The 23,544-nt window shown below is 36.9% G+C and overlaps 1 protein-coding gene across 2 annotated transcripts in view; it reads left to right on the top strand.

The window, feature by feature from the left end:
• MED13 (mediator complex subunit 13) overlaps positions 1–23,544 on the top strand; it is a 114,179-nt gene that overhangs the window by 37,966 nt on the left and 52,669 nt on the right. For both annotated transcript variants that reach the window (XR_008794216.1, XM_056126442.1), the window contains exons 6-9: positions 3,349–3,543; positions 4,077–4,239; positions 4,597–4,707; positions 11,819–12,502. Coding sequence is in view for 1 of the 2 variants with exons in the window: in XM_056126442.1 (XP_055982417.1) it covers positions 3,349–3,543; positions 4,077–4,239; positions 4,597–4,707; positions 11,819–12,502 (1,153 nt within the window). In the remaining variant the exon portion in view is untranslated. The remainder of the gene's footprint in view (positions 1–3,348; positions 3,544–4,076; positions 4,240–4,596; positions 4,708–11,818; positions 12,503–23,544) is intronic.

Here is a 23,544-nt window from a genome sequence, read left to right as displayed (position 1 = left end):
TTTCCCTGAAAGAGGGCTTTGGGGTCCCATAGCTGTTTTTCCTGTCTGCATGAGGGGTAGACCCTATTACAGAGAGGAAAGACTTTATCTGGATTTATGCAAACCAACATAGTGCCTTGAAACATAAAAGACATAGTAAAGGTAAAAAGGAAAGAAAAGCAAGCATTTCATTTTACTCACAGTGAGATACAACATACCAGTTTGCTGTGGGTCCTAGTCAAAGAAAGCTAAGATGTGTAGAGATAAAGCATATAGTTTAACATCATGTTTAATTCATTCAGTCCCATGTTGAGAACCTAGACTTCCCATTAATAAGAACACCATACCAGAAGTCCAGTATACAGTTTAATATGTCTAATGTTACTAGTACATGACTGTACTAGTTAGATTAAATAACAGAACAGCTACAATAATGTAGTGGCTTTTTTAAAAAAATATATTTTATTTACCTTTTTTCTTTTTGGATCACACCTGGAGATGTACAGGGGTTACTCCTGGCTTTGCACTCAGGAATTACTCCTGGCGATGCTCAGGGGACTATATGGGATGCTGGGAATCGAACCTGGGTTGGCCTCGTGCAAGGCAAATGCCCTACCCGCTATTCTATCGCTCCAGCCCCCAATGTAGTGGCTTTTATACAAAACATTATAACAAAAATTTATTTCATAGTTGTATTACATCAGGGTCACAGTTTGTCGTTGTAGTTTGTAGTTTTGCTACTTATACCTTTCATTCTGTAACCTATACAGGAAGTGTATCCAATATCTGAGATATGTTCTTACTAAAAACAGGATTAATGGTCACTTTCTTGGGGGGGAGCATGACTTGGGTCATACCCAGCAGTGTTCAGGGGTTACTCCTGGCTCTGCACTCAGGAATTACTCTGGCAAGACTCAGGGGACCATATGGGATGCAGGGGATCGAAGCTGAGTCAGCTGTGTGCAAGGCAAATGCTCTACCCCACTTTCTTGCTGCAGCCCCTTAATGGGAACTTTTAATGTGTCTAACCATGTGACCATATTTAAATTTTCTGCTAGGATGTGATGTATATTATACTCACTCTCACTCCCTTAGATAAAACATTACTTCATTAAAGTCATTAGTGTAGGGGGATATATTACACCTAGCTTGAAAGTGTTAGGGATGCCAAGAAACTTGTGAATGACAAGCAAGGCCCAGGTATGCGGGTAGCACTGTTCACTGTCCTCCTGTTGTTCATCGATTTGCTCGAGCAGGTACCAGTAACGTCACCATTGTGAGACTTGTTGTTAATGTTTTTGGCATATCGAATATGCCACGGGGAACTTGCCAGGCCCTGCTGTGTGGGCGGGATACTCTTGGTAGCTTGCCAGGCTCTCCGAGAGGGATGGAGGAATCAAACCTGGATTGGCTGTGTGCAAGGCAAACGCTCTACTCCCTTTCTTGCTGCAGCCCTTTAATGGGAAATTTTAACGTGTCTAACCATGTGACCATATTTAAATTTTCTGCTAGGATACGATGTATATTATATTCACTCTCACTTCCTTAGATAAAACATTACTGCATTAAAGTCATTAGTGTAGGCGAATATATTACACCTAGGCAGAAACATGTTAGGGATGCCAAGAAACTTGTGAATGACAAGCAAGGCCTAGTTATGCTGATAGCACTGTAGCACTGTTCACTGTCCTCCTGTTGTTCATCGATTTGCTTGAGGAGACACCAGTAACGTCTCTATTGTGAGACTTGTTAATGTTTTTGTCATATTGAATATGCCGCGGGGAACTTGCCAGGCCCTGCTCTGCAGGCGGGATACTCTCGGTAGCTTGCCAGACTCTCTGACAGGGACGGAGGAATCGAAACCGGGTCGGCCGCATCAAGGCAAATGCCCTACCCACAGTGCTATTGCTCCAGTATGCGGGTACCAGAACTAATACTATAGACTGCATGGTGGCAGAGAGGCCCGCTCCATGGCCTAGCTGTCATGCCCACAAGCTTCCGCTGGGCACCATCTTGGTGCAACAACAGCCCAGGTCCTGAGACTCCCAGTTGAATCCCAAAATAGATTAGTTCCCTACAGAGGTGTCTCTGGAACCTCACCATCTACAATTTAGGATCCCAGAAGCGAGCAGCCACATTGCAGCTGTGCGAATTCTCATGATATCCAAAATGAGCAATGGAAAATTAATTATCTAGCATCTGTCCCTGGCAGACAGGCTTGAATGGTGGTGGGAAAATTTGGAAAAAACATGATGCCCAAAAGTAGAAGAGTATTGGGAAATTGTCTGCTATAGAGGCATGGTGAGGACTGGGGGAGGATATTGGAGATAATTGGTGGTGGAAAATGTGCACTGGTGGAGGATGGGTGTTCGATCATAGTATGGCTGAATCTCAAACATGAAAGCTTTGTAACTATCTCATGGTGATTCAGTAAAATAATAATAATAAAAAGAAATGTGAGTGTATAATCCTTGAAATGCAGGGAAAATTGACAGCCTTTATTAAGAACTGAGTAGTATTAAGAATTGTTTTAGCGTTTGATAAGAACTGGAACCTCTAACTTAAAAGCAGAAAATGTATACTCTGTTCTGCTTGTCAGCTCTGTTCAAATAGACTATTCAATTTGCCCTCCTATTCAGATACCCAGAATCAAGATTAACAGGGTAAGTTATATTAGAGACAGTATAATCTCCAGGCAGAGGACAGAGGCTGTTTTGATCCCTATAAGCATACTAAAATCTCCTTTTAACATGCGGCCTATGCCACATGAAACTTACATTCTAAATTAAGTCATATAGCCATGCTTAACAGTGATCCGAAGATACATATTCAGTCTTAGACATTGGAGGTGTGAGAAAAATATAAGTGAACCAATAATTGAAATTAAAAATTGCGGCTGTGTTGAAATGAATTGAAACCACAATGCCTAAGAATTGAGCTATCTAACCCTCTTGACTGAGTATCAGCAAGAGTGGCCGTTGGGTCTCCTAAACACTTCTCTGAGGCTCCTCAGTTCTCCTAAAAAAGAATAAAATAGAAAACAGTTCATAATCCTAGTGCCCAGTATACCTTTTGTTAAACTCACAATTAAACTTGTAAATTTAGAGCAAAATAAGTAATGCACATTCTTGGTTAGAAAATCCAAAAATGAAAAAAGAACATTATCTCCTATTGAAGATAATCACTGCGATGAGGTTTCTTCAGAAAAATCTTAAGTCAAAAATAAATATTTATAAAACTACATTAAGTATACTTTTTTCTGATTGTATTTACTTTCTTTTTTTTTTGTATTTACAGTGCCTTTAAGTGAAATTAATTCCACTAATAATCACAGTAGTAATTGCCTTTCTATGTATTTTTCCCTTTTAGCTGGTGTTCGAATGATCTACCCAGCATGCTTTGTTTTAGTCCCTCAGTCAGACATTCCTCCTCCTAGCTCTGTGGGATCCTCTCACTGTTCAGCTTCTTGCTTGGGTGTCCACCAAGTGCCTGCTTCCACAAGAGATCCTGCTATGTCTTCAGTTACTCTTACACCACCTACATCTCCTGAGGAAGTTCAGACAGGTATTGTACTTATTCCTTGCATTAGCTTTGCGGATAAATCTAACTTTAAGCAATGAATATGAAATTATTTTTGAAATAATTTTAGACTTGTTGAAGAGTTGCAAGTACAGTGCAAAGAACTCTCATCTGCATTCCCAAACTATTAATGTTTGTTCCATCAGTCTCTGTTTGTGTGTGCATTCACTGGTCTTTCTCTGACCTATTTAAGAATAAATATATAGATGTAATGCCCTATGACCCTTAAGATACTCTTACACTTACAGACTTGGTGGTTTTTAAAGACACTTCAATTTAATGCTCGAACTCAGGAAATCAACATTGATACCATACTTAACATCCACTGTTCAGTTGTTTTGCTTTTTGTATAGTAAAAAAAAAAAATTATATAAAAATCTCAAGATAAGTCTTACCAAGTAATTGGACTAGGTTGTTTAACCTAGTTTAACTAGGTTGTTATTTTGATTAATCTTCAAAATAATGTTACTTGAAATCTACGTTTACTCTTGTATAGCCATTTTTGTTGTTGTTCTCAGTTGATCCTCAGTCTGCTCAGAAGTGGGTCAAATTTTCTTCATCATCTGATGGCTTCAGCTCTGATAGTACTAGCCACCATGGTGGGAAAATACCCAGAAAATTAGCAAATCACGTGGTGGATAGAGTTTGGCAAGAATGCAATATGAACAGAACACAGAACAAGTACGTATTTTCATTTTGGAAGTTTAAAATTTTTATGTTGATAGTTATTTACAGTTAGGAGTTAAAGTCTTCTGATACTTCTTTAAATAGCCGATTTTTATTATACTTGTTTGTTTGTTTGTATTTGGGTCACACCCAGTGGTGCTCAATATGTACTGCTGGCTCTTTGCTTACAGATTACTCCTGGTGGGGTTTAGGGATGCCAGATACCAAACCAGGTCAGCTGTGTGCGAGTCAGGCGCCCTACTCTCTGTACTGTCTTTCTAGCCCCCAAATAGTTTATTTTTAGCATACATTTTTTAATGTTTAATTCAGGGTTCTAGAAATTTTAATGAATTTTATAATTTCAAATCTTAGGAGGAAGTATTCAGCTTCATCAAGTGGTCTGTGTGAAGAAGAGATAGCTGATAAAGTAGCCTGCTGGGATTTTGTTGAAGCCACACAGAGAACAACTTGCAGCTGCTTGAGGTAGATTTTTCAGTCAGTTAATGTTTGTATAAACATGTGCCGGGGTTATAGTTCCTATGCTATTGAATATTTTTGCTCAGTTTAGTTTAAAATACTCAAAAAAGCATGTTAGATTGTTTTTCAAAGCTTAGAAAACTTGAGGGAAAAATTAGTAATTTATTGGGGTGGGGTGGATGGCTCAAAGGGTTGGAGTACATGCTTTAAGTTCTTACAAATATATGTCTTTTAAGTTTTTGGTTACTAGAGCTGGACCATAAGAGCTTTGTTTTCTGCCCAAACAGAGCAATTTTATACTGGATTGTGGCTTATATAGCAGCTATAAGTCACTAGTCACTTGAGAAAAGTCTTCATACATACTCTGTGAAGTTTGTATGGCGGGGGAGGGGGTCCCGGGGGCAGGGTTGCTGGGGGCGGTTGGGGAAAGGGGTCTTTGGGCCATACCCTAAAGGTGCTCATGGCCTATTTCTGACTCTACCCCAGGGTGACCCATGCAGTGCTAGGAGAACCATATGTAGTACTGAAGCTCAAATGTGGGTCGACTGCATGGAAAGACAAGCGTGTTAATCCCTCAGTTATTTTTTTAGCCTTATCTGTATTTTAAATATTTTTCCCCAGGGTTTTCATAAAAGTGATAGGATATTATAGGCAGAAATTTTACACTCTTTTGCAGTAAGGATGCCATGGCATCCTTTTGGGCAAGGTATAGGTAAAATGATGACATATGATACAGAAAATAAGATTCTATAAGGAACCAGAGCAGTGTTGTAAAGTGTATGTAATCATTCTATCGATGGGAAGATCACTAGAAGAAATGATAAATTTGAAAGTCTTTACACAGCTGTATTTATGTATTAGAAATTTGATGAGATTTAGCTTTCAGAATTCTTAAGATTATTTTGCTTTCAGGGTTAGAGAAATAGCTCAAAGGGCTGAGCACATGCATTTACATGTCAGAGGTTTGTTTTTGATCCCTGGCATAATGTGGGACTTCAGATTAAGAATTCAAACCAGGGTGGGCCACTTGCAAGGCCAGCTCCTTAACTCTTATACTATACTATCTCTCCAGCTTAAGTTTTTAACCTTTCCTTTTGCTTTATTCTTTCTGAAAAATTTGAATTTTAAAAATATTGTCTAAAATATTTTTGTTTTAGGTCAAACATATTGATAAATATATGTATGTATAAATTCTTGGATTCCAAATTGAAATTTTGAAAGTCCATATTTCAAAAAATTTCTTCCAGGGATTTTTGAGATTATATTTTCAAAATCTATACATGTGGCTTACTTTGGTAAATTTACTGTTTTGCAGTACACAGTGTTTCTAACCACTTAGTTTTTAACTATTGTATTCTGTACTTCAGATTCCTCCTCTAGTCTCTCCAGATGCTTATTAAAAACCTTTGAATTCCCCCTATTTGTGTTTCCTCTTGCCATAGAAGAGGTAGGGCATACCTTGGTAAATATCTCTTTAGCTTGCTTTCATTCTTCTCAGTCTGTCTTCCCTTATCTCTGTTCTCTATATTGCTGGGAATATAACTGTTTATTTATTGCTTTTTGGGTCATACCCAGTGATGCTCAGGGGTTACTCGTGGTTCTGCACTCAGTAATTACTCCTGGCAGTGCTTGGGGGACCATATGGGATATCGGGGATCAAATCTTGGTCGGCAGTGTGCAAGGCAATTGCCCTGTCCGCTCAGGTTTTCTTACTTTCGCATGTGTTTTCCTCTCTTTATTCATTTAGTTTGACTTTTGGGCCACACTTGGCTGTAAGGAGGCTACTGCCATCTCTGCTCTATGGTCACTCTTGGTGACCTGAGGGACTACACTGTTCCTGGGCTTCCTGTATTTTAAATACATAAACAGCCCTATTGAACTATCTCTCTAATTCTCTCTTCACCTTTATTGACATATAATTAAGAGATAATATTGTATATGATGATTCTGGTTATGATTTGATTAATAGGACACCTAAAGTATCCTCATAGAGTTTCTGTTATGAGAGTAGGTAAGAAACTGGTTTGCTTTCTCACTTTGCTCTTGAATTAACTCCAGTAGTATTTCTACATTAGTAACAGTCTCTTTATTCTGTGGGTCCCAGTTTTCACTAAGCCTGTTCTTTGATTCTAGCACTATTCCAGCCTTCTTTCATCTGAGACCACTACATCTTATTGCCATTTTATAGAAGTAATAGAAGCTTCCTACTATTAATAGTCCTTCCCGTTTTTTTTTTTTTTTAGTGAACAATTCTCTGTTTCCTTTGTGAAACATAGATGTTTTTTTTTTACCTTGCCTAATATGTTTGCTTCCCTTATGTTTGCAATTGGCTAGGGGAAGAAAGTAATATAAGTAATTTTCATGAGTGTATAATTTTAAGAAATTTAAAATATATAGATAAAACTTAAGTTCCCCTTGACCATTATCTCTCCAGATTCACCACTTTCCATAGAATAACCATTTTCCAATTAGGTATTAATTATTCTAAATATTTTTCCTGAGGTTCTCTTATATTTTTTCCCCCTAGCACAAAAGAATTATTTGGAATGCGTTTTTTCCCTACTAATACACAAGCATTATTCTGAATACTTAGCAGTATATATATTTTGCTTAACATGTCTTAAGTCTCTTTCCACTGTAGTTACTGGTAGATTTGCTTTAATGTTAAAAAACTTATGGTTTTTTACGAGATGTATCAATGTACTTTGTGATTGGGTGAGTTCTGGGTTCAGGAAGCACCAATAAACAGTTCTGTGACTAGATTGTTGAAATGCCTGTACTGTAATGGGAGTGACAGTTCATTAGTTTTTAAATAGTTCTTTAATCCGTGTTAAATTTTAGAAGGAAATAAAACTACTGCATGGGTAATGTAATAGAGATGGATGAGAAGGCTATTTAAATACTTAAAAAGATTTGACCTATTTTACTTGATAGATTTTGGGTTTTTTTATTTTTCTCTAATCTCAGAACTGATAATGGTTTCCACATTATGACAAGTGAAAATAAATAATTTAACCATGTTTTAATTGACCTTTTCAATTATTAGCAAGATTAAATCATCTACAGTTACTGACTCTAGGTTTTCTGGTGGAATTCTCAGAAGAAGAAAAGCAGCGCCTAACAAGCTATATGTTAAAAAGTTACAAATAACACTAGCACAAACTTTCATCAACTATAAATATGATGCGATTCATGTAAAATTATGCTTAAAGAACAACTTCTGTTTCAGAAATATGCCTTAACTTGTTTGAACTTTAGTATGAAATTTAGTTGTTCTTTAAAAAAAGACTAGTTTTTGGAGAAAGGTCCATATAGAAGAAAATGGCTGTGATTTAATGTTATTAAAATTTTAGTGAGTCACTATTATTAGTCTGTAGCCTAAGTTAATAATATTTTTATAGAGGGTAAGTAGACAAGTGGTCATTTTCTTCTTCCATTGAATACTTCTAAGTAATTAAGCAGTTCTTTTCATAAAGGATAATTAAGAATTTATCTTTCCTGGGCCTGAGTGATAGCACAGTAAGGAGGGCATTTGCCTTGTACACAGCCGACCCACCAACCTGGGTTCAATCCCCGGCATTCCATACGGTCCCCCAACCACTGCCAGAAATAATTCCTGAGTGCAGAGCCAGTAATAACTAATGAGCATCACTGGGTGTGACCCAAAAATCTAAAAAACGGGGGGGAAAAAGAATTTATCTTTCCTGAGCTGGAAAGATAGCACAGTGGGCAGGGCATTTTCCTTGCATGTGACTGACCTAGATTCAGTCCCCAGCACCCATATGGTCCCCTGAGCTTTCCAGGATTAATATTCAACCCCACCCCACCAAAAAAAAGAAATGAATTTGTTTTTTGGGCCATGCTGAACGATGCTCAGGGCTTACTTCTGGATGGCAATCAGGATTCACCCATGGTGCTCAGCACTCAGGATTCACTCCTGGCCATGCTCTGGAGACCATACAGGATGCTGGGGACTGAATCCAAGTTGGCCACGTGCAAGGCAAACATACTGCCTGTATTTATCTTTCCTTAGTGCCTGTGTAGCAACCACGTTTTGGTCTTAGAACTTATTTGTCTTAAAAATTATTATGAACCCTAAGATCTTTTATTTAATTAGGTTATATTTTAAACTTATTTTAGAGAAACCTTAAAATGACACTTGATTTTTTTTTTCTTTTTTCCTTTTTTTCGTTTTAAAAATGTTTTTTGTTTTATTTTTTGTTTTTTGGCACAGGTTTTACTCCTGGCTCCTCAATCAGGGGCCACTACTGGTGGGCTCTGGGGACCATGTAGGAATGTAGGATGCTGTAGATCAAACCTGGGTCTGCTGCATGCAGGCAAGCACCCTGCCTGCTAGACTATTGTTCTGGCACCAGTGCTTAAAAAAGTAAAGCCCTCCCGTTGATCGTCGATTTGCTCGAGCGGGCCCAGTAACGTCTCCATTGGAGACTTTGTTGTTACTGTGTCTGGCATATCGAATACTCTCGGTAGCTTGCCGGGCTCTCCGAGAGGGGCGGAGGAATCGAACTCGGGTCGGCTATGTTGGCCGCTTGTAAGGCGAACGCCCTACCCGCTGTGCTATCGCTCCAGTACTTATTAAAAATAAAATAATAATACATTCAGTGTATGTATAGTAATATGTATATATTTGCATAGTAATATAAATATAATTTTTTAATTGATTACATTTACCAGTACAAAAGGTTAGAACAGTGCTGTTTCAGTTTTATATGTTAGACATAGTAAGCTGAATTCTTCTTCATTCAGTCTTAATGCATATTGTCTTGATAGAGATATATGTATCTTCGTATATTTGTGTGGTTAGTAAAAGGAAGCATATTTTAATAGTTTTCTGAGAATTGTGGATATTCTTTAATAGTCCACAAAAAAATTGGAATGTGGTAGTTGGATATATGTTGACACACTGTGAAATCTGAAACCCATAGCTGTAAAAATCTTGTTTGCTCTAAATATTTTTTCTTTTGATTTTGTTATGTCTTTCACCAATTATTTAGAAAATATCACCTTACTGAGTTGTGTAGATCATTTAATATTGCCCTTTTTTACCCCTTGATCTTCTGACTGTTGGCATATGTAATTTTTTAAATATGCCTTCAGGGGCTGGAGAGACAGTACAGATTGGGGACTTGCCTTGCATTTAGGTCACCTGGGTTCAACCCTCTTCATCCCATATCTCTGCCCTGCCATAAATAATGCCAATTTTGTATTAAGTATAGTTCTGTCTGCAGTCTTTTTTTATTTCAACAGTTACAGTATTCCATTTATAAAAGTAGCTAGTTGAGGGGGCTGGAGCAATAGCACAGCGGGTAGGGCGTTTGCCTTGCATGCAGCCGACCCTGGTTTGATTTCCAGCATCCCATATGGTTCCCCGAGCACCGCCAGGAGTGATTCCTGAGTGCAGAGCCAGGAGTAACCTTTGAGCATCGCTGGGTGTGACCCAAAAAAAGCCAAAAAAAAAAAAAGTAGCTAGTTGAATTTGTAGCTTAAACAGTTACATCAGCTTATTTTAAAATTTTTATTTATTTAAAAAAAATTTCAGGCTTTGTGATTTACAGTACTGTTAATGATGGTTTTCCATGCACGTAATTCCAACACCATACCCTTCGCATGTTCGCACCTCCTTTCCACAAGGACCTCGGTGAACTTCCCTTTCAACCTTGTGGTCCCCCCCCCCCTCACACACACACACCCCTCAACCCTCCAGTTAAATAAAATGTTACATCTTATTCTTGGGACAAATTTCATTTGTTGTCTATATACTGAATTGAGTGGCTAATACTTTGTTAATGATTCATATAAATGTTGAGAAACAAAACCAAAAGAAGTTACAGTATTCTTACTCCACTGAACCACATCTTAAACTCTCACTGAAATTATTAGCATTCTAAATATATAGCTTTAAGTTCTTAAGTTTAAAATCGCTTAAATTATGGAGAAAATAATTCTTTTAGGCATTTTGATGTCACAAAGAGTCAGCTCACTCTTTTTTAGTGATAATTCCTTTGGAGAAGGAAGGTGGAGGTATGACAGGCACCTTTAGTTAGTCATTTCTAGTTCAGCTCAGACTTCCAGACTGGTCCTAATTTAAGTTTAGTAGAATTTTATTCTAGTCAGTTTTGTAGGATTGTAGATGATGACTAACTTCATTTATTAAAATAATAATTATAATATAATGTGGAACTGGAAAGATAGTATATGGGTTAAAGCACTTCCCTTGCATGTAGCCGCAGTAGTGGTTCTCATAATTCCCATAATTCGCATTTCTCATAATTCCCCCCAGACACTGCCAGGTATGCCTGCATCTGCTTCCCCCATGCTCCTCAAATAACTGTGACAATATTAGGCACATTTCATACTCTAATATAGTTGAATGTTTTTATTCTAACAGGGCCGTATCTATGCTTAGTAGCCCAGAGAAACTAATGATGTACACATGTCCAGGCATGATGATTTTGACTTCTTGACCAGTGATTTGATGCTTAGTTCTGGCAATGCGTAGAATGGAGTGCCATCCGGTATAGGAAATCTTTAACTCAGTCCTCACACATTCTAGGCATGTGCTCTACTATTTTGAGCTATTTCCCTTGATCTTAGACCTTCTATACTTTGTTTCAAATATAATCTAATCTTTTATTCAGATACTGAGATATTTAGATTACATTAGGCAAACCATTTTTAGCTATTTGATCATATAGGTAGTATAAAAAATTGAGTTTTCAGGGTTTTTTCTTTGAAAGGAGTTTTGCATACTCTTAGGTGACTGGACAGTCTTTTTTGTTCATCTGCTTTTTGGTTTGGGGCCACACCTGGTGATGCTCAGGGGTTACTCCTAGCTTTGCACTCAGAATTTATTCCTGGTAATGCTCAGGGGACCATATGGGATGCCAGGGATTGAACCTGGGTGGGCTATGTACAAGGCAAATGCCCTGTCTGCTGTACCACCTGTTCTAACCCTGAACAAATTATTTTTCCATTTACTTTCATATTATCTTTTAGGAGTGTGTGTGGAAAAATAAAAACCCATAATATCTAAAAATATCTGATAGTTTCCTTTATATGCGTTGATTTTAATTAAACCTTTTTGAAAACTTTTTAGGCACAAAACTCTGAAACCAAGAAATCCTGGGCAACAGGGACAGGCACCATTGTTAAATCAGCAACAACAAGTACTTCCTAAGCACAAGACCAATGAAAAACAAGAAAAGAGTGAAAAACCACAGAAACGTCCCTTGACTCCTTTTCACCATCGAGTATCTATTAGTGATGATGTTGGCATGGACACAGATTCAACTAGCCAAAGACTCGTGATTTCTGCTTCAGACAGTCAAGTGAGATTTTCAAACATCCGAACTAATGATATAGCAAAGACTCCTCAGATGCATGGCACTGAAATGTCAAATTCACCTCAACCGCCCCCACTTAGTCCTCACCCCTGTGATGTTGTTGATGAAGGAGTGACTAAAACACCTTCAACTCCTCAGAGTCAACATTTTTATCAAATGCCAACACCAGATCCCTTGGTTCCTTCTAAACCAATGGAAGATAGGATAGACAGTTTATCCCACTCTTTCCCAACTCAATTTCAGGAAACTGTAGAACCTACAATATATGTTGGTACAGCAGTAAACTTGGAAGAAGATGAAACTAATAGAGCCTGGAAGTATTACAAGGTCCCAAAGAAAAAAGATGTTGAGTTTTTACCTCCTCAGCTTCCAAGTGATAAATTCAAGGATGACCCAGTTGGACCTTTTGGACAGGAAAGTGTAACATCAGTTACAGAGTATGTATGTTTTTAATAGTCACTATTCTAAACTAAGGATGAATTATGTAAGCTCTTAATTTTAGGACTCCATAATTGGTTTTAGGGTAGGAGTTATACTAATCTTTTGAGTATTAATTTTGCATAATTTCTTCACTGTGTTTTTTCCTCAGGGAACCTCTTTATTATGAAATATTTTAGTCACAAAAAAGTGGAGGAAATACTAATACTTATCCATCAACCAACTTAAGGATTTAAGTAGGTTCATCAACCAACTTAAGGATTTTGCATACAATTAGAACTCCTGTGTATTCTTTTTCTTCCTCCATTCTTCCTTCCACTGTCCTGAATTTGGTATTTATCATTTCTATACATGTTTTTATACATGTAGCTATAGTTGATTCATTTTAACTGCTCTGTAATTTTTCTTTGTCTTGAATGCGCCATAATTTGTTGCCTGCCTTAGGGATGGACATGTTTTCAGTTTTTCAAAATTATGAAGAGGTAGCAGTGAACATTTTTTTTGTACTTATTTTCTTATACTTTTGTGTAAGAATTTCTTGAAGGAATACATCTGAAAGTGGAATTGCAGGCTAAGAGGGTATGACCTGATTCAATATTAAGGTTGTTGCCAAATTGTTCTCTATACTACGCTAGTTTACAGAGCTTGTAAACCAACAGAGTGTGAGAATGACTGTTGCTGAACATTTTCTTCAGTACTTCATAATTTTAAACTTCTAATTTGATTAATCCACTTAATGCAGAATGACTTGTTAGTATATAAAAATGTATTTTACAGAGTCCCAGTAAGGTTAATCTGATCTTCAATTTATTGGACATTCAGATTTCTTTTTGTGTGTGAATTGCCTCTGCGTATTAGACAACTATTTTCCTTCCCCATCATGAGTTATTCTTTGCACATTCTGACTATTAATTAATCTTGTGGGTGCATAGAGGCAAATCTAGCTTAGCAGTAAAATACTTGCATGTATGAATTCCTGGGTTCAATCCCAGGCACCACGAAAATTTAAATAGAAACACTTCTGTATGTGGTTCTATAGATAACTTCTTTCTGTTGTTTACCTTTGTTCACTATAAAGTAATTTTGGCCAGGAGTAGTCTTTATTTCAAGTTTCCATTTCCTTTCTGTGTTTTGTTATCTGTCCCTTAAGCCTTTAAACTTTGAAATAGTGAAAATCAAATAGCAAAATAGCAGTATATCCTCTAAAATTATCATTGTCTTTCAGTACTAGATTTAGTAGTGTGCAGAGATTGCAGTTCCTTCTTTTTTTGTTTTTTTCTTTTTGGGTCACACCCGGTGATGCTCAGGGGTTACTCCTGGCTCTGCACTCAGGAATTACTCCTGGCGGTGCTCGGGGGACCGTATGGGATGCTGGGAATTGAACCTGGGTCGGCCATGTTGGCTACGTGCAAGGCAAATGCCCTGCTCGCTGTGCTATCGCTTCAGCCCCTGCATTTCCTTCTTTATCAGTCCATTGTCAGCATCAAATTTTGTCTTTCCTTTAGCTTAGAATTATGAAATTCCACAAGAATATGCATAGTTATAGAGATACTTTATTCATTCCTTGTGCTGGGCATTTTAGAGGGAATGGTTAAATCTTTTTTTTAATTTTTATTAGTGAGACACCATGAGGTAGAGTTGTAGACTTACAAATTTTGTGCTTGGGTTTCAGTTATACAATGATCAAATACCCATCCCTCCACCCGTGCCCATTTCCCACCACCACGGATCCCAGTATCCCTCCCACCCTCCATTCCCCCCATCCCACCCTGCCTCTGTGGCAGGGCATCCCCCACTGTTCTCTCTCTCCTTTTGGGTGTTGTGGTTTGCAAAAGAGGCATTGAGTGGCAATCATGTTTGGTCTATAGTCTACTTTCAGCATGCTTCTCCCATTCTGGGAGGATCCTCCCAACACCTTTATTTGGTGTTCCCTTCTCTATCTGAGCTCCCTTTTCCCCTAGCATGTGTGGCTGGCCTCTAAGCCATGGAGCAAAATTCCTGGTACTAATCTTGACCATTCTTGGGTGTTAGTCTCCTATTTTGTTACTTTATGTTCCCCAGATGAATGCAATCTTTCTATGTCTATCCCTCTTTCTGACTCATTTTGCTTAACATGATACTTCCCATGTAGTACCACTTGTATGTAAATTTCATGACTTCATCTTCTTTAACTGCTACATAGTACTCCATTGTGTAAATGCACCAAAGTTTCTTTAACTGGTCATCTGTTCTCGGGCACTCAGGTTTTTTCCAGATTCTGGCTATTGTAAACAGTGCTGCAATGAGCGAACAAGTGCAGATGTCACTTTGACTATACTTTTTTGCTTCTCTGGGATATATTCCCAGGAGTGATATTGCTGGGTCAAATGGGAGCTCAATTTCTAATTTTTTGAGAATCGTCTGTACTGTTTTCCAAAAGGGCTAAACCAGTTGGCCTTCCCACCAGCAGTGAAGGTGGGTCCCTTTCTCACCACATCCGCTCCAGAATTGGTTGCTTTTGTTCTTTTGGATGTGGGCTAGTCTCTGTGGTGTGAAATGATATCTTATTGTGTTTTTTATCTGCATCTCCCTGATGATTAATGATGTGGAACATTTTCTCATGTACCTTTTAGCCATTCGAATTTCTTCTTTGAGAAAGTTTCTGTTCATTTCCTCGCCCCATTTTTTGATGGGGTTGGATGTTTTCTTATTGTGGAGTTCAACCAGTACTTTGTATATTCTTGATATTAACCCCTTGTCGAATGTGTACTGGGCGAATATTCTTTCCCATTCTGTAGACTATCTTTGTATTTTGGTCACTGTTTCTTTTGAGGTGCAGAAGCTTCTTAGTTTAAGATAGTCCCATTTATCTGTCTCTGTTTTCACTTGCTTGGCCAGTGGCGTGACATCTTTATACATACCATTAGCTTCAATGATATGGAGGGTTTTGCCAACTTTTTCTTCAGTGTACCTTATGGTTTCCGGTCTGATGTTGAGGTCTTTAATCCACTTTTGTACATGGCGTTAGTCAGAGATATGAGCCCACTTTTTTACATGTAGCCGTCCAGTTTTGCCAGCACAATTTGTTAAAGAGGCTTTCCTTGCTTCACTTTTCTTGCCCCCTTATCAAAGATTAGATGATCATATGCTTGGGGGGAGATGTCAGTATATTCAGCCCTGTTCCATTGGTCTACAGCTCTGCCTTTGTTACAGTACCATGCTGTTTTAATTATTACTGCTTTGTAGTAGAGTTTGAACTTAGGGAGGTTGATTCCTCCCATTTTCTTTTTCCCAAGAATTGCTTTAGCTATTCTTGGAGGCTTATTGTTTCATATTAATTTCAGGAGTGTTTTCTCCATTTCTTTGAAGAATATCATGGGTATCCTTATAGGAATCGTGTTGAATTTGTACAGTGCTTTGGGAAGTATTGCCATTTTGACAATGTTAATTCTCCCCATTCATGAACAAGGAATATTTTTCCATTTCCTTGTGTCCTCTTTTATTTCCTGAAGTAGTATTTTGTAGTTTTTTTTGTACAGGTCCTTTACTTCCTTAGTTAAGCTGATTTCTAGGTACTTGATTTTCTGTGGCACAATTGTGAACGGGATTGTTTCTTCATGTCACTTTCTTTTCTTTCACTATTTGCGTATAGGAAAGCCATGAACTTTTGGGTATTGATTTTATAGCCTGCATCTTTACTATAGAAGTCTATTGTTTCTAGGAGTTTCTTGGTAGAGAATTTAGGATTCTCTAAGTATAGTATCATGTCATCTGTCAATAGTGTGAGCTTGATTTCTTCCTTTCCTATCTGGTTGCCCTTAATAACTTTTTTTTGCCTAATCGCTATTGCAAGTACTTCCAGTACTATATTGAACAGCAGTGGAGAGAGTGGATATCCTTGCCTCATCCCTGATCTTAGGGGGAAGGCTCTCAGTTTCTCCCCATTGAGGATGATGCTTGCTGTGGATGAGGCTTGTGGTAGATGGCTTTAACTATATTGAGGAAAGTCCCCTCTATCCCCATATTGGCGAGGGTTTTCATCGTAAACGGGTGCTGGATCTTGTCAAATGCTTTCTCTGCATCTATTGATATCATCATATGATTTTTATCTTTTCTTTTGTTGATATGATGGATTATGTTGATTGATTTCTGAGTGTTAAACCATCTTTGCATTCCCGGGATGAATCCCACTTGGTCATGGTGTATGATCTTTTTGATGAGTAGTTGAATTCTATGGAATGATTAAATCTTTTGAATCCTAGCATGAAGAATATTCTCTTTCAGATAACTTTTTCTCATTCTCTTTCAGATTCCTGTAATTCCGTTGTGGAACTTCTGTATTTTCTTTCATTTTCCATCTGTATTTTTCTCTCTATATTCTTTTCGTGGGGGTGGTGTTGAGTATTTGGTTTTAGAGCCACTCTAAGTGTTGCTTAGGGCTTACTCCTGACTCTACTGAGGGATCACTCCTGGCTGTGCTCAGTAGACTATATGGGGTGTTGAGGTTTGAAGACATGTCAGCTGTGTGCAAGGCACAGGCCCTACCCACTGTACCATCTATGCCCCCGACTCTTTTTCTGTATTTTGAACAGGTGTCTCAACTTCCTAACCATTTTTTAGAATTCTAAAATTTTTTCTTTCCTTTTCTTTAAAAAATTTTTTAAAGTACTTGCTCTGTTTTGGTCTTCATGGATTTTTTGTTTTGTTTTGTTTTCTGATATTCTCATTTTTTGGTCACACTTTATGGTACTCAAGACTTACTCTGTGCTTAGGGATCACTCCTTGAAGGGCTTTCACCATGTGGGGTCCTGGGGATTGAACTCGGGTCAGCTAGCCATGTGCAAGGCAAGTGGTTTACCCATTTTACTATTTCTTCGATCCCACATTTTATCCTCCATTCCCCCCCCCCATGTCATTATTGTTGGTATGATGACATACTCATAACTCGGTTATGATGCTTGTTGCATACTTGGCCATAGTGTTCACATCTTTTGTTGCAGAGTTTATGTAACAAGCTTGCCCATAGTCCCACTCTTAGCTGTATTGCTTTCACGTTTTTAGTTGTAGTGTTCACTGGGAATCAGACAGTTGAGTTTGATAGTGTTTATTGGAGATCTCACACTCTGGCTTTGGGTGTCCTAGTAACAGCCATTCAGACTTAACATTCAGCATAGGCGAGTAACATTGGAGTGTGAACTGTGCCTCACATTTGCATAGCAGGTGTTTTTGCAATTTAGCTATCCCCTAGGTCCATTATCATATTCTGGTTGGTTTTCTTTATATAAAATAATAAGGGAGTTTAGAATAAGGGAATAAATAAAAGAGCTAATTAGAAAATTTTGGAGGTATTGCCTTATTGATAGTTCTTATACAGTAAATATTTTACTATACACTTGGTTTAATTCAGTAGAGTAGGGGATGTTTTGAAAGGGAGGCCTCTTAAAATTTCAAAAAGAACTTTTTTTCTCCCCTCACATCTCCTTAAATTTCTTTCAGTAAAAACTCTTATAGGACTGGACCAACAGGTAAGATGTTTACCTTGAATGCAGCCAACGCAAGTTCTATCCCAAACACCTCAAATGGTCTCCTGAGCACAGGGCCAGGAGTTAAATTAGGTGTGGCCCCCACTCCTCCCGCCCACAAACAAGAACCAAAAACAAAATATTCCTTTGCTTCACTTAAAACTTTTCAAAAAGAGATTATCAGAACCTGGGTTTAGAAAATGACCTCTTTCTATTCCTCCATTCCCACCTACTTTGAATGTCTGTCTAGGGATATTAGTCTAGGTACTTTATATTTTTCTTAGCAACTCTTTTGTTGTTTCTATCATTTACCTGTAACTCCCACTAGTATATTGTAGACCATTAATGTGCACTTTTATAGTCTTTTTCTCTTGTGTTTTATTGATTTTGAACTGTCTTAAGAATAAGTTAATTATGGGGCTGGAGTAATAGTACAGCTCGTAGGGCATTTGCCTTGCAAGCGGCTTACCCGCTTTCGATTCCCAGCATCTCATATGGTCCCCTGAGCACCACCAGGAGTAATTCCTGAGTGCATGAGCCAGAAGTAACCTCTGTGCATCGCTGGGTGTGACCCCCCAAAAAAATAGCCTGGGGACGGGTGGAAAGAAAAAAGAGAATAATTATCTGATCTATTTAGAACCTCTTATTTTCCCTTTTGTTAGGGATTCATTTTCTTTAAATTCCTTGGTTATTGTTAGTAGGCAAAATTGTGTGCTTCCTGTAGTATTTTGAATCTCGAGTACTGTCATATGAATTTCTATTTTTTTAATTTTTAAAAATTTTATTAATATTGTTTAGGTTTGAGGGTCACACTCAGCTATACTCAGGGGTTACTCCTGACAGTGCTTAGTGCTATGGAATACTGGGAGTCAAACCAAATTGACTGCATGCTAGGCAAGCACCTTATTCTACTGTACTGCTTTTCCGATCTGTCATGAATTTTTTAAATTAAAATTCTTGAGTTATAATTTGAATTTCAGGGTGCTGTTATGGTTATGGCATATCACAACTAGCATAATAAGGCAACAGATCTCTTGTAGGCAAACACTGTTTTGTTTAATTTTTGTTGTTGTTGGGGAGACACATCCAACAGTTCTCAGGTTTGACTGCTGGCTCTACCCTCAGGGATCACTCCTGGCGGGGTCCAGGGGACCATATGGGTGCCAGGATTGAACCCAGGCCAGCCACGTGCAAGGCAAACACCCTATGCACTGTACTACAGCCCGGGTGCCCACAAGCAGTGTTTTTGGAAACATAACAATGGTTGTTTTGTTGGATGTATATAATATAAAAACTTAAGGGGGAGATGGGGTGATAGTAAAGCATGGCATTTAGAGTTGCTTTAAAGATGGTGGGTTATATCTTAACTTTTCTTTTTCTTTCCTACCATCTCATGTGCTACTTTCTTGATCTTTCTCTGTAAACTATGGCCTCTCCTCAAACCAAATTACCGTCTATCCTGTACACAGTTTTTATATTCTTCTGTGTGTGTGTGTGTGTGTGTGTGTATGTATATAATTCATTGAAATTCTGTATTATTGGTCTTTTTCTAATAGAATGTAAGCTCTGTGAGGGCAAGGTTTCTGTGTATTTTTTCTGTTTTACTGTCATGTCCTCTAGCATAAGAACACACCTTTAGAATAATCCTAGACGCATAATAGATGTTTAGTTAATGAATGAAATAACAGTATAGCCTTAGGTTATGATTTTACACTTTGGGGTTTTTTTTATTGTATGCAAGTATGAACGTTTTCAGTTTTAAAAACTTTTAGGAGTGAGTTTTATGGGCACACATTTATAAGCTCAATAATTTAAGCCATAATCTTTACTGTATTGGTTGATTTGTGCATGAGGCATCTATAAGTAAGTGAAATGAAAGTTTTTAAGAAGGTAATGCAACTTAGAAACTGTTCTACAATTTTTTCTTCTCACTGAATAAGAATAAGAAGGAAGAAACATAGTATTGTAAGGTAGCATGCAGGGAAAAGTGGTGTAAGATGTGTGTCTGATTACATACATCTTGTAATTTAGTAAATAACATACTTCTACCTCTCTGGTTACCTTAGTTTTCTGTCTTATAGAAAAGAAAATTGAGCAAAAGGATTTCTTAAATTTTGTCTCATGCAAATACTGTTTTGGTTATACTTAGTTACACTTAGTGTTTGTGTACTATGTTGTGTATACATTGTGTTTTCCATTTTTAGGTGGAATTTTTGTTTTTGTGTTAGTTGATGAGAAAGTGGTAAATACTGCAAAAAGCTCTATGAACTAGGAAACATTTATAAATAATTGTTCTATGTTGTCTGTTAGAAGTTTTTAGAAGTTTTCTTTGGTTTTATTTTAATCACTTGTGATTCTGTCATTTTTGTGGAGTTACTATTCTGTGTCATTCTCAGTGGAGCTGTTTCTTATTTGCACTTCATCCCCATTCCCAGGTGACATTTAGTAATATCTAGAGATACATTTGGTTGTCACAGCAGAGGTTTGGCTATTGGCATCCAGTAGGTAGGCTAGAAATGCTTTTAGTATAGTACCATTTATAGAATAGCCTACAAAAAATTATTATGCAACAAAAAATAGTTACAATGTTGAGGTGGTTTAGTATTGTGCCTAACTTTTAATAGAAATTTAAATTCTAGAATAAATTTTTATACAGACAAAGTATTTTTACTGATTAGTTTTACTAGCAGAATGCCACCCATGCGATCTTTGTACCCAACACCACAGTAAAATATTTAGCATAGTCTTTAGTGTTGTTCATAAAAGCTTAAGCAAATTTCCATCTTTTATAGTTAAAGGGTTTTGTTGAAATAATTTAGCAATATTACTTGAAATAAAAAATATTGTAAGAATCAAGTTATTTCCTTATTGAAAGTGGTGGAGCCAATTTAAAAAAGTCAGATGATATTTCCTGCCATTAAAATTAATGCTGTGAATTATTGTTAGGCTTTCTTGATGACCTTTAAATAATCATAAGTTTTTAATAGAATTTTTCTATAGTTATTTTGTTTTTAATGCCACATCTGGCAGTGCTCATGGACTACTTGTAGCTTTGTTAGGTGTGTATGTGGTGGGGGGAAGCCACTCCTCGGTGCTCTGGGTATCATGCGGAGCTACAAATTGAACATACAAAGCATGTGTTCACATTAGAAAATTTGGGCATGCATAGTGTATATATAAATACATGAATATAGAAATAAATAATTTTATTCCTCATTCTAACTAGGTAATAAGACAGTTAATCCATTCTGATCTTGGCAGAGGCTGGGAAATTTACGTTTCAGCTATGCCTTGTGTTCTATAAGCCTTCATATGCAGATAATATATTTGAACTTAAAATTGAATTTAGTTTGAGCTATCAAACTATTTTGAAGCAAAATTTACTTGTTTGTTAGAATTTAGTTTGGAGGAAAGAGGTTGTAAGTGGAGAAAGGCATTTCCCTCATGCACAGATCTGTGACAAATGCTTATCTCTTCTTTTAATGATTTTCAGTTTCTGTTATGTATAGTATTTATTTCAAAATAGAAACCTAAAACAATTTTCTGTGAAGATACATTAGTTTTTTTTGGGTACCTTTTCCCAGGGGGTTGAGTGTCTTAGTAGAATATGTAATAGTTTATAATAATCTACAGTTCTAGTTCAGGGGAAAACCTTTCTAAATTAAGAACAAAGAATGTACTGAGCATGGATCTTATGTGGTTTGCCTTGTGAGAAAAGCTACATTAAGGTATTTTAATAATATTTAGCAATAGAACTAATTCTTGTGTTTTATTAGTAATAGAACATATTTTATTGTATTTACATAATTTTATAATATTTTTGCTCACAAGAGTCTGATTATCTTGTTTCATAGAAGAAAATTTGTGATGAAATAAGCTTGTTTTATTGTACACTAAATCTAAATCTTATTTGATACTTAAATGCAATAAGACACTACTTTTGACAGCTTGATTCAGTTTAAGGATTAATTTGAATGTAATTTGAATATAATTGGAAAAAACAATATTTTACAAGATGATTTTTGAAGTTTATTAAATTAATTTTTATTAATATATTCATCTGCAGTTTGCCTCCTATAACTGTCAGTCTTAAACTAATGTCAAACCTCATCAGAATTTTTATTGATTGAAGGAGAGTATTGCAGGGGAGTATTTTGTTGTATGAGGGAAGGTAGTCACAATTACTGGATAAGACAAAACAATTTGTTTTGGGCTTTGCAGAGTTTCTTTTCATGACTGTATTTGATCTTCCAGTTTCTGTTTAGCTTTATATTAAAAACTGTCTCTGTGTTAATGATTGGATTATTTGTGAAAGTTTCTTTTAAAAAAAGGAGAGGTTATGGTTAATGTTGCTATTTACATAAGCATATGTAATGGTATGTAATAATAACTTTCATTTGACATCTCTTAAATCAGTTTTCTATTTTTTATTAATTTTAAATAAGAAGGAAGTTTAATATGAGGAATTTCTATTTTTCATTTGATTTTTATATTGTTGTTAACTTTTTTGTAATCCGCAACATCTGTGAGAACATTCAATAAATAACAAAATTTATCTTTAGGTATTGTATTTGGGTTTTTTTTTTTTTTTTTTTTTTTTTGCTTTTTTGTGTCACACCCAGACATTGCACAGGGGTTACTCCTGACTCTGCACTCAGGAATCACTCCTGGCGATGTTCGGGGGACCATATGGGAGGCTGGGAATCAAACCCGGGTCGGCTGCATGCAAGGCAAACGCCCTACCCGCTGTGCTGTCACACCAGCCACCGTATCTTTAGGTATTGTATTTGGCTTGCTAATTTTTTATTCTTAATAAAGCCCTGTGCAGTAAAATTTCTTCTTTTAATGTTACTGTACCCCAATTTAACAACACTTACATAAATCTTGTGGCAGTGTTTATGCTTTGCCAGAGGACAACAAAATGTGAAGAGCAGAGTTTTCATATAATAGTAGTAGTGAAGTCTTTCAGGTTGGTAGAACGGAGGGAAATGGATTCTTATATATTATACCCCTACAAATATTTTGTATGTATATTTAAAACCGTTCCAATTCTAACTCTGCCCTCTCTCTGACCTTAACAAACCATTTATTCATTTCTCCATAAATTTCTGCTTCAAAGAGGGTATCCACTTCTATTTTCTATCTTGTAAGAGTATTTTCTGTATCAAGTAAGATGTTAAAGTTGTTGGAAATAATATTTTGGAAAAATTCATGTTAGACAATTCCATCAGTTCTTGTATTAGACACTTAAAAGATTTCTACAAAGTGAGTTGGCTGGGCCATATAGATATTTGGAGAAGGAATCTTCCAAGCAAGAGGAACAGCTAGGAATGTTTCTTGCTTTTTTGAGGAACGTTAAGGAATGTTTAGGTCCTAATATACTGAGATTTAAAGCTGCCTCAGGAGCTGTTTGTTCATTTGTAGACTAGAACTATTCCAGTAAGTACACATACATAGATATGAAACTATAAGTTGTAAAATACTTATTAGTATATTAACATTTGTCTTAGCAGTATGCTCATATGGAATAATTTTTCATA

The sequence above is a fragment of the Sorex fumeus genome, unplaced genomic scaffold (assembly GCF_029834395.1).
Source record: "Sorex fumeus unplaced genomic scaffold, SorFum_2.1 ptg000063l, whole genome shotgun sequence".
In the NCBI taxonomy this organism is placed as follows: domain Eukaryota; kingdom Metazoa; phylum Chordata; class Mammalia; order Eulipotyphla; family Soricidae; genus Sorex; species Sorex fumeus.
The sequence above is the reverse complement of the archived record's forward strand: the minus strand, read 5'-3'. Positions and strand labels throughout refer to the sequence as shown.